Source organism: Falco rusticolus, chromosome 13 (genome assembly GCF_015220075.1).
Source record: "Falco rusticolus isolate bFalRus1 chromosome 13, bFalRus1.pri, whole genome shotgun sequence".
In the NCBI taxonomy this organism is placed as follows: Eukaryota; Metazoa; Chordata; class Aves; order Falconiformes; family Falconidae; genus Falco; species Falco rusticolus.
Window position 1 is genome coordinate 29,157,483 of NC_051199.1, and position 17,596 is coordinate 29,175,078.

Genomic DNA, 17,596 nt, shown 5'->3' on the forward strand with positions numbered 1-17,596 from the left:
GGATTGTTTCTTGGTGTGGTAGGGGGATGTTTATATTTCCAGGAGATGCCTTTTGTGAGTAATGATCTTGGCAGATATGCACTAAAATATGATGATATGTGATATGTTTTAAGGCTAGAAACACATGACAAAATAAGAAGAGCAAACTATTTCTTATTATCTACAAATGGCTTGCATGTGCTTGACTTAATACGGTAACACATCAAGATGAATCTTTGTGTCCGCATATCCTTTCCTGTAAGCAAAGTTGAATCCTGCTGTTATATATCCCAAGTTCTTGGATATATAGATATATAGAACTTGGAGTTCCCAAGTATCAGTAGTAGTAGGAGTAATTATAAGCACTGCTGTTTTTATTGTTAAGACAGCAGTTCAAATATTGACAAAGAAGAACCTCTTATACCTGGCCTAAATCTCTTATTAAATTTTAAGGAAAGATTATACTTCTGTGATGTAATACAAAGATGGATATTGCACCAACATGGCTGAGGTCCAGGATTCTATCCTTTTTTTCCCCCTCCCCCCCCCTTCTGCCGCCTTTCCCGATTTTTCTTTAAGGAAGTCTGTTTTCCTCATACATGTGTGGGACTTGAACATTGCACTTCTATCTGAAGTTTCTCAGAGAGAATCAACTGGGAGAGATGAGGTCCAGGGAACCACAGGAACACACACACCAATAAGGAATTTAAAAAACAAAACAAAACAAGCAGCATAAGTAACTCAAGAAGCAAAGTTGGGTCAAGATCAGAGATTTTTCCCCCCATGTGCTTATGAACAAACTTGCTGAACAAAAAAACATATCTCTAGGCATTCCTATATATCTTGCTCCAGTACAGTTTTTCATGCCCATCTTGAAAGAGACTGGGTTACTACAAAAATTGCCTGTGGAACCCATGGACACAACTTGTATACTGGACAGTGAGGAGCTCAGAAGGAACCTTGCAATCTCTAGGACTCATGTTTGCTTCTGGCAGTTGGTCCTTGGATGGTTTGCTCACTCTGTGTGTCCTTGCAGAGTGTTGTTCCAAAACAACCTCAAAAAAACCCTGTAACATCCCAACCTACTTCAGCTTCCTGGGTGTAGATGCTGTGTTTTGCCTGCAATCATTGGATAATCTCCTGTGCCGTTCTGGGATCCTGCCTGCAATGGCTGTTTTTTCTGAGTTATCCTTAGTATAAAATACCAACAGTCTGTGCAGGTTTGTTGCTGAATTTCCCTCTGGCCACTGTGGCAATTCCCTGGCATGTATAACTCCCTGGTTCTTCCTTCTTTCCTCCCGCTTGAAACACAGAGCATTATTACGTCACTGATCTTGCTGTAATAGCCTCAACACACAGATTCCTGCAAGCAGTCTGGTCCTGGACAGTCTGTTAATTACAACTTGAAAGCACAAAATGTGTTTGTCTTTTTCCCATTAAACTATTTCTCTAAGATTTTTTAGCTCACTGATTTTCCCTTTGTTTCCTTTTTAATCACTGCCTTTTATTTAGGTGCCCTTCAGTGGAGCACCCTTGACAGCAGCAGCAAGGTTGATGCTGATGGGAAAGCAAAGAAATGCATGTTCACGGAGATGCTGAAGTGCCCAGGTTCAGCTGAAGAGCAGTGGTATGAGAGGGCACTCAGGGACCTGGAACAGGGAGAAAACCATGTGAAAGAGGCAGAAGAGCTGTCTTTGTGGGTGCACAAGGATATTATTAAACTACTGATGCAGCAGAGAAAACAAGTTGACTGTCAAGCCTGGCATACTGCATCCTCTTTTGTCTACACACTGCTCAAAATGCTGAATGTGGACAGGGCTATCTGCTATAAATGCTTTGCTCAACGTTATTCCCAAAACAAACAATAGGAAGAGTAAAAGCGCGATCTGTAGGTGAACCTCTTGGCAGTGCAGTATAGAAGCACCTTGCACTTTCTTTGCCTCTTTCCTCTGTTTTTTCCACTTTCCAGTATTAACGGTATTAGAGCAGATTTATCCTTAAATGTTTTCAGAACTCAGAGGTGATAACCATGTCCTTGGGTAAGGCAAGATTGTCTTCACAAGCTGATGGTTCAAATCATAATGCAGCTCTCAGTTGCCTTCAAGCAAACAGCATTTCATTTTTGCTCTTGTCTGTCTGCTTGGAAATCTGTGGACAGTCTGTCCAACTCCATCTGCTACTCTTCTGGCAAAACTTTTAAATATTGTGCAGCCTGAGGATAGAACAAAAGGGGGTTTTGTTTTCTGGGGTTTTTGTTAACTTGCTAAGCTGGCTGCTTTTTTAAGGAGAGCTCCCCTTTGCCTTTACCCTAGAGCTCATGAAACAGGTTACTTCTGCTTAGGTGGAAATTGCTATTATGTGTCTATTGAAATTACAATTATACAACCTCAAATGCAAGAAGAGCAGAAAGGCTGTTTTCTGGAATGACTTCTGGTCCTGCAGTCCTCTTAGCACAAGTGGCGTGAGGGAGGAACATCTCTAGATGTGCAGTCATGCCTGCATGCCTGAGTGTTCTCCTTTTGGGAATGTCCTTTCTTAATAAACCAATATAATTGCCTGAGTTGGTCCTCCCCAGAAACTGATCTGCTATAGCTTCCACAGCAGGATCTCCAGGCTCTTTTGACCAACAGAGCTTGTCTCATACTTGCCTTTTGAGTAGTGGGGCTTGGGTGAATTGGGCTCAACAAACAGTCTTCCCTGTTAAAGAGCAGCTCTGCAGTTGCTAGCAGTTCTGGACCTGCATTGTAGAGTGAGTGGCCTCATTCTGCCCTGGCCTTGGGAGCCCTGTAGTGATGCTGCTGGAGTGTTGGGGGGGTCAGCCAGCCTGCACCTGTTGTCTGACTGCTGTCTGTTCTTCCCTCCTCCTTCATGCCGTATCTGTATCACATCAAGTGCTTTTGTTTCAGTCATAGCAGAGACCTTTTCAACTCTTCTGCTTATGGTTTTATGCAGTTACAAGGCTGACTTGGTGTCACAAACCTGAAATGTTTAGTTTTGGTTTTCTGAGGGTGAGGTTTCCTGTGTGCCTGCTTGCCAGCTGCTGCCTTGCCGTGGATCAGTTACTTAGCAATACAGTTTTTATCTGTCCTGAGGAAGAGGACAGCCTGCTGAGATCTTGCCTACAGCAGCAGTCTCTGCGTGCTTTGGGGAAGAGCTGCGTAGTGCGTGATGCGCCCTGTTGTACTCCCAAGCGACAGGAACCAGATGGAAATATTAATACCATGCCATCACATGGGTACCAAACTAGTATCTTCTGTGGTTAAAAGGGCTGCTGCCATATGCAATGGAACTGGTGGCAAAAATTAAAGCCCCCAACTCATTTTAATTGAGCTGAAGAGGAAGTAATTTGGTAACAATTACACCCTCGGAACATACACATATAATTATGTAAAGCTTTTCCTTAATTATTCAATATGAAGTTGTGCATTTTGAGTTAAGCCTGCTTGAGAGAGAGTAAGCTGACTTTTATTACTTGTCTGCAGTGATTATACAGTATCACAGGAATAACTAGGGGTGTGGTGAATAGCGAAAATGTGACAAAAAATGGGAAGTGGGGATTAAGTACTCTATGAAACCACTATACCTGCTCTCTTGGAAGAAGTTTTAAAGGGATATTATGAAACAGTATATGCCAGGGCATGTCAGTATATGTTTGGCTATGATCTGAAACGGTGAGTACTGAAGGATATCAGGAACCAGTATCCCAAAAGGAATAGGGAAATTATAAGAATATCAGTGTTGGTACATGGACTTTGAAAAGAGCAGAGACTGTGGAGCGTGTTAATATTGGACAAGGAAGACAATGCTAGGTCATCATGCCTGATCAATCCTTGCTGCTTTTCACAGAAAAACCTTATGGCAGCAGCACAAATTCTCAATTGGAAAGTGAGCTGATGCCTTCCTCTTTCATGCTTATGCAGAAGGATAATCAGTATAACTGATTTATGTGGTGATTCAATATGTCATGATACTTTACATTGACATCTTGCACTGAAATTGGAAAAACGTCTTTGCTTTGATTATTTGTGTTTTGATTTTTCTTAGAGAATGATGAACTGTGAACAGCCGTAGCCTAAACCATTAGAGCACTGTTGACATGCCGGTGGGTTGGCATCCTGTCTAAGAACACCTGTTATTGGCATTGCACTTGTTTTATAACTTCTTTTCTACTTTATATTGCTTTCTTTTTTTTCCTTTCCCTTGAGAACTATTCCCATTCTTAACTTATGGGCCTTTGACAGAAGTGGGCTCTCCCGTTACCTGGCCTTGCAGTGCTCTGCAGCTTCAGATGGCAGTATATTTTTGGCAATTGGTTTGTCTGACCTGCTTCCAATGAGACTGGTGAAATTAAAAGTGATTTTCCTCTTTTTTTTCCTCATACTTCTACACTGAAGATTAGGGATAGTGTTGCTTTTTTTGTAGTTTTGTAGGATTTTATTTTAGGAAAATTAATCGGTAGTTCATTTACTTAAAAACCAAGGTCTTACTAGTTGTTCAAAGGCTGATACTCTTTTAAAGAACATACGTGCATCAAAGTTACAACTTTTAACCAGGGATATAAAAAGGAGGCATGTGTCCAAGAGATTTTGCAAGCTCCACTGTTGACCACTTTCAATAAGCAATGTATCTAAATATACAGTCATCAATAACGATCATTACTATTTGATATTATTAGTGGAGTATTTTAAAACTTAATGAAAACAGATTTAAATGAGTAGCCTAAGTAGTCATCTCTCTAGCTACAGTTAAAAAGCACAAATCAGTAGACTTTTCCCTAGCAGACACGCTTTGGACTAGATTAGACATTTTCTTTCCTAAAGCACACAAGTACCCTGCCACTCGGCCATCAAGGAGCCATAATGCAAAAGTTATTTCTGGCCAGCTTGTGCTGAAGAAGGGCCTGCTATGAACAGTGTTTGCAATCAAACAGCAACATCTACTTGAGCTAGAAGAATCAGGTGGGGTTTTTTGCTGCTGAATTGTTCTCTTTCCTATTATCCTGTGTAATTCTTGCAGGCATCTTGTGATTGTTGGCTTAGCAAGGAGTTACAAATAAAATGCCTGGAGAAGTAAATGGACTGAGCTATGCTTTCCCTATACAAGACAAAAAACAGAGGGCAGGGTGAAGAGAAAAAAGGCTGGAAAGTATCTTCAAGTTTTTCAGCTTAAGTCACTATATGGGTTGAACTGCTCACTTGCTTGCCTTCTATTACTATACTTCTAATATTGACACGTCTAGTTTTTCTCCTGCTCTGGTGATTTTTCATACTTAGACTGTAGCCTTTTAGGTGCTACAAAACATGGTCAGTCATGGCACCCGCATTTCTTAGAAGGAACTCTGCACTTGGCAGGATCAAGCCCTTGGAGAAGGCCATATTAAGAGTCATCAACCTACTTACAGATTTTCATGTAGCTGAATGCTGATGCTGGGAATACTGAGCTACTGGAAACAGCAGAAAGAGCAAATTCATCAGAGGCTGTAGACAGAGCAGAGGAAATGGAATTGGTTTTGCCATCTGAAAGAGAAGTCCATTAGTAACAGAACAGTTCACAGAGGGGTCATTTTCAGATTTAAACAATAAATATTGTGTAATCTGCATGATGACTAAGCTCATTCCTGCCTTTGCCTGAAGCAGTCATGTTAACAGAGATGACACGCTATCTGAGAAAGGACTGCAAGTTCCTTTGCTTCCAGCCTGTCCCTCATGTCAGGCCATTTGACCTGACCTTGGCAAAGGATGGAGGGTATGAACAGTAGACAGAATAGGGGCACAAATAAGCTGCCAAAGGTTTTAGTGTTGTCATTGTCATCCTGTGATGTTAGTGGAAGAAAAGAAATACACCCAGTCATAGTTCTCACTTTGGCTGTCTGTAACTTAATGGGGGTGGGGATGAGAAAAGGTGAGTCCTTTAATTTTAAAGGAAATGTAAGTGTATGGCGATACTCTGGCCCCACCAATTAGGACTTCAGTTGTGGGCTAGTTGAAGGTGATGACAAAACTCTTACTTGTTTCAGAACAATTCTGTTTTTTTCATTTCAGAATCTAGTTATTTATCTCATAGCCTGCATATTACAGTGAACTCTCTTGGAAGTAATGAAATCACAGAAATGGAAAATGCATGAAAATGAAATCAAACCCTGCCAAATATTTCTGCATGTTTAAGTAGATCATATTAAAGAATATAACTTCATAGTTCTCATTTCAGCAGTATTGCCCAGTACTACTATTATTAGGTGCTTAACAGGTAATTTTCATCTTTAAACTAAAATAATACAGCTTTTAAGTGATAGCTGCCTTTCAGTCTTGTTTTTCTCCTCAAAGGTAAGATCTGTGAGCCTTGTGCAGCACTAATCAAACCAACATCTTGAAGTCCTTTTACAGTAGTATTACTGACTGTCCTAGTCATACTTGATGAACTCGGTGTCTGATTGTAAGGCTTTTCAACTGGATCCAGAAGCTTAAAGTAGTTTTTTTGTATGCTGGTAACATGGTATTAAAAACAAGTGCACCAACACTGTTGTTTTTGTGCAGATGAATAATGTGACACCAGAATACTGTCTTGACATCATACAGAAGTTTGAAGTATCAGAAGAAAACAAGAAGCAAAATGTTCTTGGGATTGAAGGTAACGTTTTTGTTTTCAAAATTAGTCTTGATATACTGTAGTGGAATAGAAAAGCTTTAACAATGTTTTTGTGTAGCTTATAATATTTGACTGTGATAGTAACATAGAAGAGCAGCAGTCAGTAGTGTAGGTGCATTTTTGTGAGACATGGGAGAGACAAGAGTAGGTGGGGTGAATTAGCAGCTAGTGTTATACAGCAATATATCATGGCCATTGTACAGTAATGGGAATGCCTTAGGCTTGCATGAATTTATTGCTACTTGTGTGTTTGTAAGATATAAACATAAAATATATGGTATAGAATGTTTTATGTTATAGCCTGTTATAACTGAAGTAATAAAAGCAGAGTTTTCATTCTGCTCTGCTCTGTAGATCTGGAATCGCTCCTGTACAATCCATTGATTTATGCTTATGTGAAATAAATTATGGATAGTTGCATTTTCTTTTGGTTTTAATACCTTATTCACCTTGCTTGCTAAAGCAATTGTAAATGGTGTATTTATTCAGAATCCAACTTAATATCGAACCAAAATCTGAACTGGAACAAAATAGATTAAATGCTATGGTGTGTTAATTTGCCCAGAAGATAGCTTTTGTGAAGCAGTATAATTTACATGATGATTTTGGGGTGGGGAAGGAGGAATCTTCCACATGGTACTTAAATCCTGGTGACTGCCTCTCACGTCTTAAACAAGCTTCTGGTATGACCGAGGGCACTGCACTTAAATTGAAATAAGGAAAGCAAAATGAACAAGCTATGGCGCTTACAAAAATATTTCTGAAAGCATTTCTGTTCCTCTTAACCTTACTGCTGCTGCTTTTATGTTGGAGTTGCTCTCACGGTTAGTATTGTTTGCACTATCCTTTTAAATATTCTACATTTCTCAGTCTCATAGGAGGTATTTTTAAAACTTTCTCTGTTTAATGCTGATCTAATTTACAGAGATATAAACCAAGTACCATCTTTTCAGAGAAACGTGCAGCACAGAGAAAGCTGTGAACTAGTGAGATGGGCTAGATCAGTGAATTGGCTAGCATGGGCCCCCATGCTCCCTGTGCTGCAGTGCAGTGCTTCAGGTGGTGCTGCCTTGTCTACACAGTATCTTCAGTCAGGGTAGTGCTTATTTACAGCAGAAGAGTGGCACTGGGGCAGAGCCTAAGTGTCAGCAATAAACTCAGGATAAAAAAGCATTAGCTTCCAAGTCAGGAAGTCAGTTTGGCTCTCGTTCCTGTCTGTGAGCTGTATAAATGGTCAGATCTTTCTTAACTTTGGTAGGAGCGTGTTCTTTTGTTCTTGACATTGTTGCTACCTTCTGAAGATTACTTCTCAACTTGGGACCTGTGAGGCATCAACAGCAGCACGAAGTCGTGACAGACCTGCAGAATACCAACCTATACTCTTGCAGGCATTGTATACCTAAGTCTTTTCTGCTGCCCAGGATTTGAGGGATTTCCTCTGCTTCCTCTTATTTACAAGATGTTATCCTTGTGATGGAGCAGAACAGGATAGCTCTTGTGCCATCAGAAGCATCCATCCATCAGAAGCATCCATTGAGGGGAAACATCGTGCATGTGTCAAATCCTCTGCATCCTGCTGAATGTGAGGCTGAGGTTCCCCCCTTTCCATCTACCCAGCTATGCTCCTCTAAGCAGGTCGCTTGCACTCCAAGGCACAATTCAGCGTCCCAGGAAATGCAGACTGATGCTGTCTAAGCATTTGACCCAATTTCTCAGTTATACTGATGCTTTAACAAGAATCAAGAGGGTGTAGGGGGTACCAGTTTGAGAAGGACAAGGAGAAAAAGGCAGTTTTTACAACTGTAACGACTCGTGGTTTAGCTGCGTACTGTCTGTTTGCAGTAACATCTAGATGAAGAGATTATTTTTATCTCACCAGAATAATTGTGAGGGAGGGTATTTTCTTCTACTAATACTAATAGAACCAATACCTTCTTCTATTGCATGTATTAGCAGAGCAGTTTTGTCTGAACTGCAGAAGGCAGTTTGAGCACACTTGTCTTAGTCTGTGCACTGGATTTAGTATAGGGAGGTTCTCCAGGGTTTCAGAGAATTTTTATAGGTGCATTTTTGTTTTCTGCCCCTTCTGAGGGTCTGAATGAAGCATCTGATCAGCAAATAGGTTGGGCAGTGGCCATATCAATCTGTGACTAAAAGTCTTCTTGTATAGCTACTATTTGGCAATTGTATGCTTTTATTAGAATCTTACTTTTTTTTTTTTTTACTATTGGTTGTTAATTAAGTCATGAAGAGGCCTAGCTCAATGCCCTGTTTTGCAAATGCTTGTTGATTATTTTTTTTTTTTTTAATTTTGGCAGTCATAAATATGTCTTTCTAGATTATGTCTTCTCTAGTTCAAAGCTGTTTGAAAGTTGTTTGAGGACAAAGGTTGGATCTTGGAGATGTGTTCTTCTCAAAGGTATCAGAACTTCCACAGGCTTCAGAAAGAAATACCTCTGTGTGTGCCAACAGTGGACTGAGTCTGTGTAGCCTCTTCAGTTTGCAAAGAACCAGGCAAGGCACAGACAGCAGTTAATATGCTGAAAACATGGGGTACAGGAAGATTCAGTGGTTTTGGAGACAATGAGTTAGCACTGACAAGCATAAACAGAAAAAGCAAACATTAGAGTGCAAATCATTTACTTGGTAACACATACTGCATCCATGGCAAAACTTTCTCTTCTTCTAAGGTTTCACCAACTTCATGCGCAGTCCTGCTTGTGATGTATTTAATCCACTGCATTGCGAAGTGCATCAGGATATGGATCAACCACTTTGTAACTACTTTATTGCTTCATCTCACAATACGTACCTGACAGGAGACCAGCTGCTGTCCCAGTCCAGAGCGGAGATGTATGCACGAGTGCTGCAAGATGGTTGTCGATGTATTGAAGGTATGTTTTTTGTCTAACTTGCTAGTTGTGAGAAGTATGATGAATGTTTCTTTTAAGCACAAAGTCTGGCAAGCTCAAAGCGTGAATGCTTCACTGGCTGATTAACTTCAGTGATAAACTCCTGTTTTCTAGCAGTCTAACCAGAATTTTTCTATTGGGAATGGCCATCTTAGACAAACATGATAGACAGTACTGTTTTCTCCTGCCTGCTGATTATTGTTACACTTTACTCAGTCAGTGCAACTTTTCCATTGTCCTGCATTTTTGTGAAGTGTTTTTTTTTTTTTTTTTTTTTTTTTTATTGCGCAAGCTCAAGTAAGGCAATGGGCAGGCATCTGTTTGGGGCCTGGCAGTCCCAGCAGAGAAGCCCCAGTTGTTCTGCTCTGCAGTTCTCCTGTGCCGGAGGTTACTGCTTCACAGGAATGCTTCCTGATCCATGTTGTTCAGAATGAGCTGAGCCAGCAAAGACCTTTTTCTTTCATAAGCTGAATAGGAAAGTGGGTGTTTGCATATGCAGTTCCTCCTGCAGATGCAAAGGGAAGACGAAAAGTGCCTGTAGGAGGACAGGTGAGCAATAGTGCCTTCTCTCAGTACAGCTGTGTATCTATTTCTGTCGCCATCTTCGAGCTGAGAAACTTGGTTTTGGTCTGCCACAACAGAAAGGTAGGATTCTGTTTCATTGGCAGGATGCTGGTGGAGGAAAACAAGATGCTGTTTGTCTGATAGCCTGGAGATAGCACTGGATTCTTATTTAAGTTCTTATTTAAATAATAATAAACTCTTAAGTATCTTATTTAAATAATAACAAAACATTAGTATTGTTGTTCTTAAGATTGTGGGTGGAATAAAGTCCTTTGACATATTTAAACTTGCTATTAAGTTTTTTGACTGGTATTACAAAATTCATAATTGGGAAAAAAAATCTGTTAATCTGAATTTAAAAAATAATTGGAGAAAGTGAACCAGATAAAATTGGGTGATCTCTCACTGTACTTTCCCTTCTGTAAAGTTCACTAGAATGCGCATAGTATGTCATTTCGCTTGACCTCAAAACTATTGTAGATACAGTACAGCCTAAGTAATACCTAGCTTTCACTTTGTGAAGTTTTTAACTTCCTGTACAGCCAATAGTAGTGACATGTTTAGTGTAAATCCAGGGTACAGTAATTTTATTGGGAAAAATATTACTGTCCTAGTTCATTCAATATGCGATGGATTTGATGCTACTTTTACTATCATCGGTTATAAAACTGCAAGTTTAATTTGGAGTGGAAGAAGATTAAATTGCTTTTAAACAGGTTGTCTTCAGAAGCGAAGCTGCTTTCCTAAGAAATAGCTGTAAACATCATTTGACCTATTACACCTTTATAATTTTATATATGAGGAAAACCACTCAGTTTAGTATAAGGGGAAACCCCCTTTTTAGGTTGCGGACTTCTCATTTGGTATAACAAAAGACTTGTCTTGTTAGTCTTACGTCAATTGGTAGATCATAATAGATTGAATCAAAACTTGTTGACACCTGCGTGGTTGAGTACTGTACATGAGTTCTGCTGGCAAGCAAGATCAGCAGAAATGTATAAGATCATGGGCATCTCTTAATGTATAACTTTTTCTGTCTTAATAGTGGATTGCTGGGATGGTCCAGATGGAGAGCCGGTAGTACACCATGGCTATACTCTTACTTCTAAAATACTCTTCCGTGATGTGGCAGAAACTATCAATAAATACGCCTTCATCAACAATGAGTAAGTGTAGAGTCGGTTTTGAAGCTACATCTGTCTGTTTTGTGTAGTTAATCCCATGTCAGAATCAAAAGGCAAAACCAGGAAGTAGGTGTATTCCTTTAAACACATTTAGAAATTGTTGATTTTAGAAAAGTTGATTCTGTTCCCCTGTTTATTGCTTATGCTTTATTTGTTCTTCAACTGCATGAGGTCTTTCCAACAATCAAATTAGAAAGGTCAACCTAAGATAGAAAGACCTTTCATGCATCATAAATGCAGTAATATTTTGAGCAGTCTGAGACTGTTGAATATCTTTGAACAGAACTTCCCACTCATATCCACAGGGAAATTCTTAAAAATCAATAGCATAGTATTCTCTGCCTAAGGAAAATACTAAATTTCAGTAAGAAAATTTGAAAGCTGTCTCGTGCGTAGTATGAGGAAGTGTGGAGATGTGGGATGTTCAGATTCTATTTTGTTTCCCATAGTACAATATGACAGTTTATTATGAAAATCATGGTGTTTAACCATATATATATATATACAACAGTCTCAAATTATGAGTGGGTGTACAGAATGTTGAGTAGTTTAGAAAGAATGAAGAGAAAATGCTTACTTCTCTTTATTTGGGGGGGGGTGTGGGGGGTGTGGTGTGGAAAGAAGATGAAGAAAGTGACCCAACAATGGCCATTTGAAAAGGGGAAAAAAAAAACCCCAACCCCCCAGAAAACAACAAACACCAAAACCCAACCAAAAAACCTGAGCCCAAAAGTTTGGTGTTATTGATTAGAAATAGGAGATAGTGATTTCAAAACTGAAGGAGGTGGTTCTTCATTTGGTGTGTAGTTGGCATATGGGGTTCCTTGCCATAAGATCCCAGGGCTGCCAAAAGTTTAGAAATCAGGGCAAATTTTTGCAAGAAATAGGCTGTTATATATAGAAACAATGTCTTTAGCTCAGGAAACTTAAGCTGCAAATTCCTTGTGCCTGGGAGAGTACTCTGGAAAGTATTGCCGATAATTTCTCCTTCTCCAGAGTCTGGGCAGCTTCAGAGATTTGGTCTGACTCGCTGTAGACACTTACTAAAAGAAAGGCAAATCATTCATGCAGCTATCAGTCTTGGAACACAGAGAGGAGTTAGCAATTCCTTTGAAACTGCTTATGTCAAAATGCTTTTCTTCAGGAGCAGCTTGCTGATCACTTATGGCTTGTGAAGACTTTGTATATGGCTTGCAAAGGAATAACACACCTTCTGCTCCGTTACATAGAACAGAAGGGCATCGTGTTGCTGATGAGCTTTCTGTCTCTGTGCCTCACACTTGGTGATCATGGATTTCAAACTTTGTCACCCAATGTGCTTGTGGGTAGGGTTCAAGAAAGGGCAGAATTGCTTGCAGGGACTGAGAAAGGGGTTCTGACAGAGCAGGGATCTGGGAGTTCATGTGCAAAGTCCTTCTTCCCAAAGCGAGTTTGGTTCCAGGCTGCTGACAGTGCAAAAGCAAACTGCTTAAACCAGTTTATGTGGTAAGCTGTGCAGGTCTTCTCTCTTAAAACACAGTTATGACAGAGTCTGGGGGTTTTATTTCTAGGTTTCCAGTGATACTGTCTATCGAAAACCATTGCAGTATTCAACAACAAAAGAAGATCGCTCAGTACTTGAAGGAGATATTTGGTGACAAACTGGACTTGTCATCTGTAGTCACTGGAGATTCCAGACAGCTTCCTAGTCCTCAAAATTTGAAAGGGAAGATCCTAGTGAAGGTAACTTGCTACTGGCGGCATGTTCAAAATGCAGCATGTGATATTTACCATAGATTTTCTTTGGCTTTGGAGAACCAGTTCAGCAGTACCATGTGGAATAGTACAGATGCAATGAGTTAGAATTCTGAGCTTCTCAGAGACATTGAAACAGAGTTTACTTTGGACTTGGCATGTGTTCCAGAGTACTTGTGTAAGTGTTTCAACAGGGACATGGTATCAACAGTGGAAACAAAATTCTTTTCCTTAAGCATCTTTATCTGAGAGTCTTAGTCAGAGGTGCTTATTTTTGCACTTTAGCACCAAGTCAGGAGAGCAGAAAAATGACATAAAATGCGTTGTTATGAATAGAAGTAACTGTGACAGCTACCTGAACCTGGTCTTTTTAAAAAAATTTTGTCTGATTTGTTATTAGTGGATGTCTGTATGGTTTATATCCCTATAGTATCTAAACATTATCCTACAGTCCCTCCTTGGACAAACATTTTGGAGTCATATAAAAGTGAAAATTTCTTCTATTTTCTGGCATTTCCCCTTCACCCTGCTATGAGCACTAGTTCATGAAATGAAACTGTTTTCATGGTTCATCAGCTGTGTTTATGAAAGGAGCACTTCAGAAGGTGGCTATAAGGAGCAGCGAGGGAGGAGGCCCTGGAGCACTGAAGTTAGTGTGGTATGCAAGACTAATTATTTGAGCCTCTCATTATGAACAGATTTGCTCTGAAAAGAATTTCAAAAACCAAGATGGATAGGATATAATAAGCAAGGCAGACCTTTAAGGGGGCAATTTATATAGTTGTGGCTTATTAAATTGTCTAATTTTGACACATGGGGGGCAATTCCTTTGCTGTGAGCTCTTGAGTTACTATTCCCCCCGCCCAACCCCCCATCTTCTGTATCAAGCTGGCTACAAGGATTCACAATTTTGGTTTGATGCTAGTCTGGACGTATTTCAGTGTATAGTACAGAACTGACCCTGAATTAGAAAACCTTTGAGTGCTCAACTGTGATTTTGAATTTCACTCAGTTGGTTTTCTTGTATAACTGCTGGTTAATGAGTGATGCAAGCATGTAGTGTTGGTATTAAGGAGTCAAACAAAATAGTATGTAATGTCAGTCATGCAACAAAACCCAGCAAACCTGGCTCGAAATATTATGTCAATGCACAGAAGGCAAGAGAGGTTTAGTACTGTGCAGTTCTTACATGAGCTTTTGAGCTGGTCTTCCTAGCACATTTGAGTTTGTAACTTCAGTGTAATTCTTCAGCTAACAGTCCTGAAACCCTGAGAGTAGTTACAGAATGGTGTGAAGCTGAGCTAATGTTTTCAGAATGAGAAATACTATTTTAAGCATCACAGTCTCTTTTCACAAACCTGTCTCCCATTGCCTGCTCAATTTAAGCAGCCCTGTTGGAAAAGATAAAAATCGTATTTAAGAATTAGCATCTTATTGAGAAGTAAGCCAGTTTCTCATCTGTTTGCTATTATTTTTGCTCTGTTTTATACATTTTCCTTTTAAAGGCAGGATTGATTCATTAGCCAAACAATTTCAAGTAATGGCATAATTTTTGTTTTGCTAGTGTATTTAAAGAGTGATTTTAGTAATACTTACGGATTTAAACCAGTATAAAGGTGCCCATGTGAAGTGAATTTGACCCACTCATTAGCAGGACAGCATTATTAATTTCAAAATGCAGTCTATAAATCAATCCATTTCTGCAGAAATCTGAGCCTAATTCTTGTCTACCTCTGCCACTGAGGAAGCAGGTAGACTGCGAACATTTTTGCTATTGGTGAGGAAGACACAGAAGTAATGACACAGAAGTTTAATAGGTGATTTACTAAGTAACAGGTGGTAAAACAAGAGGCAATGGATACAAGTTACAGCTTGGGAGGTGCAGATTGGATGGCAGGAAAAGCTTTTTCAGCTGAGGGTAGTGGAGCATGGAAAGATGCTGCCCAGAAGGCTGGGAGAGACTCCACCCTTGAAAGTTTGTGAGACTTGGCTAAGCAGAGCTCACCTAGAGCTGGTGATGGTCCTCCTTTAGTGGGAGATTGGACTGGAGACCAATAGCCCAACATTTCTAAAATTCTGTGATTTGGCTTCACTGTAAGTGATCATACAGGAGAATTAAAGATTAATGCTCTAAAAAAGTTCATTAATCTGTCAGGGCCTCTTTTTAGGTTTTTTGTTTGGTTGGGTTTTGGTGGTGGTTTGTGGTTTTGGTTGGTTGTTTTTTGTTTGGGTTTTGTTTTACCAGGAGTAGCTAATAACCTCTGTTTGATGCTCACTACTCTAATCGGGTGTTGGAAACTAGACATGGAATTAAAGTAGTTCCTTTCTAATGGAAGTATATGACATTCACAGTACTGGATTAGCAACTAATTTGGATTGCTGACCAGGTTCTTGCATGAGCACACAATATTAAAATAGGCTTTGCTGCTTCCTTCATTTTGGTGCCTGCTTGCAGTGAGTTCTTTTGTGTCTGCACTTTGCTTTCTGATGAAGAACCTATGACAGAATCTCAGCTTCTGATTTCTAGAGTTTTATTTTAAATATACAGTTGGTCTGCTTGCTAGAGGTAAGCCTGAAATATCTGAGAGTCTGCTTAAAAAATATTTTGGGTACTTTCTGCCTTGCTCTGGAGATGAGAGGTAGTATGCTTTTCTTGAAAAAGCTTGCAAAGTTCTTTCAGTAATAAACTCTTCCAGAAATACTTAAAATATTACCTATGATTATCTGTGTCCTTGAACAGGTTTGCATGAGACTCTCTGAAAACAAATTCTGAACTCTGGTTGCAGTTTACATAAGGAATAATTGAGGAATGGGCTATTTTGGTCTTTGCACTGAGAAACACTGACGATGTGTGCATTTATTGTGAGTATTTTTTCTTCATTTTAGGGTAAAAAGTTGCCATACAGTCTTGGAGCAGATGCTGAGGAAGGAGAAGTTTCAGATGAGGATAGTGCTGATGAAATTGAAGATGACTGCAAGCTAAAGCCCTGCTATGTATGTGCATATACACAGTTCCCAGAATTGTTACATCTGTACATTTCTTACATGCATACTCTGTCATGCTACTTACAGTTGTAAGCAGATCAGAGTTTTTAACTTTGATTTCTAAGTCAGGACCTTAAATATAGAAGTTATATAATTCCACTTTTAGATATGGAATAACTTTGGTTGGAAATGCACACTTTGTCTTTTAAATCATATAAATAACAGATTTAAGTACTTTAGTTATAATAGACTGAAATAGCCAGCATTGTAAGCCTGCTAGGCTTTTTTTCAGATACAAATGTGTAGTACTCAAAGCAATGCCATGATGGAATTGCTACACCAAATGCTAGATGAAAATTATGGAATGAAAAAAAATTCGAGGTGTGAAACCTTTTTATTTTCAGTCCTTCCATTTCTTATTTTTTGGCACTGAAGATGGCTTTCTGTTCCTTTTATTTTTTAGACTCTGTGTATTTTTCTGCTGTTAATTTCATTAACACATTGGTTTTTTGCTACAAATGGAAACTGACATATGATGCTAATACACATTATCCAGCAGGTGTGGTTGATTTTGTTTTTTTCTAGTCAGGAGATAGCCTTGCTTCACCAGTTAAAACTTTTGAACAAAGAAAATACTGTCTAGGGAGATGCAGAAAGAATAGATCAAATTCAAATTAATATTTAGCAAGACTAATGTTTATCTTTACTTTTGAATGTAGCCCAGTGAGTTTGCCTTGTTCTTATCTCTAGTTCTCATTAAATGGTTTTGGTTTAAATACCGAGATTTTAGTTTGTCTGTATATGCCTGCTCTTAGCGATTGAAGGTTTTTCAGAATACCTTAGGATTTGCTTCTGTTTAAGAAGTCCTCATCTGAACTGGTTCAGAGGAAGTATATGTTTATGCAGGTTCTTCCCCTACCCTGATGCTGCTAAAATGCTAGTGTCAGCCACATCCTTTGGGGGATTCTTGTACACCATACAGAAGGGCTGATTTGATTTTCTTGGTTGGTTGGTTTGCCCCCCCACCCCCCCCTTTCCAATAAACTTTAGCACCCCTTTATGCTACTGGACAGAATCATAATTAATTAATTTCTTAATTATTTGAGGTTAAATTGCACTTGGATGTCATTCAACCCATATGTTCCACAAGACAGTCTCTCTCATACAGAAGTATGCTTGAAGCACAGGATACAGTCAGCTTGCTCAATAACTCAGAATTTTTATTTCTCTTAGTATTTACTACAGAACTGGAAATATTTGGTATTAATTAATTTGTGGGGAAGCTTGAAGACTTCCAATCCCATAAAACTTTAGGAATATGATTAATTTTAAGTACAGGTACAAACTTCTGCAGGTTTAAGTTCAGGGAAAATTATGTATTGAATCAATATAACTCTTAATTATGGATGTAATAAGATAAAATTGCTGAACCAGTTCTGAAACCAATGTAATGACTGATGTTTTGTCATGTGCTGTTCAGTAGGAGCAGTCTATGTATTTACTAATGTGGCTTGAGCACTTCTGATGAGACGATGCTTTCTTTAACAGAAAGACTTAAGACAAAATTTGGCCATCCTTAATGCCAATGCAAAA

At 39.2% G+C, this 17,596-nt stretch overlaps 1 protein-coding gene across 9 annotated transcripts in view; it reads left to right on the forward strand.

Moving 5' to 3' along the window:
- Window positions 1-17,596, forward strand: part of PLCH1 (phospholipase C eta 1) — an 85,527-nt gene that overhangs the window by 46,591 nt on the left and 21,340 nt on the right. For all 9 annotated transcript variants that reach the window (XM_037407155.1, XM_037407159.1, XM_037407156.1 and 6 more), the window contains 5 exons: window positions 6,513-6,606; window positions 9,315-9,518; window positions 11,146-11,266; window positions 12,835-13,006; window positions 15,905-16,012. In XM_037407155.1, coding sequence (XP_037263052.1) covers window positions 6,513-6,606; window positions 9,315-9,518; window positions 11,146-11,266; window positions 12,835-13,006; window positions 15,905-16,012 — 699 coding nt within the window. The remainder of the gene's footprint in view (window positions 1-6,512; window positions 6,607-9,314; window positions 9,519-11,145; window positions 11,267-12,834; window positions 13,007-15,904; window positions 16,013-17,596) is intronic.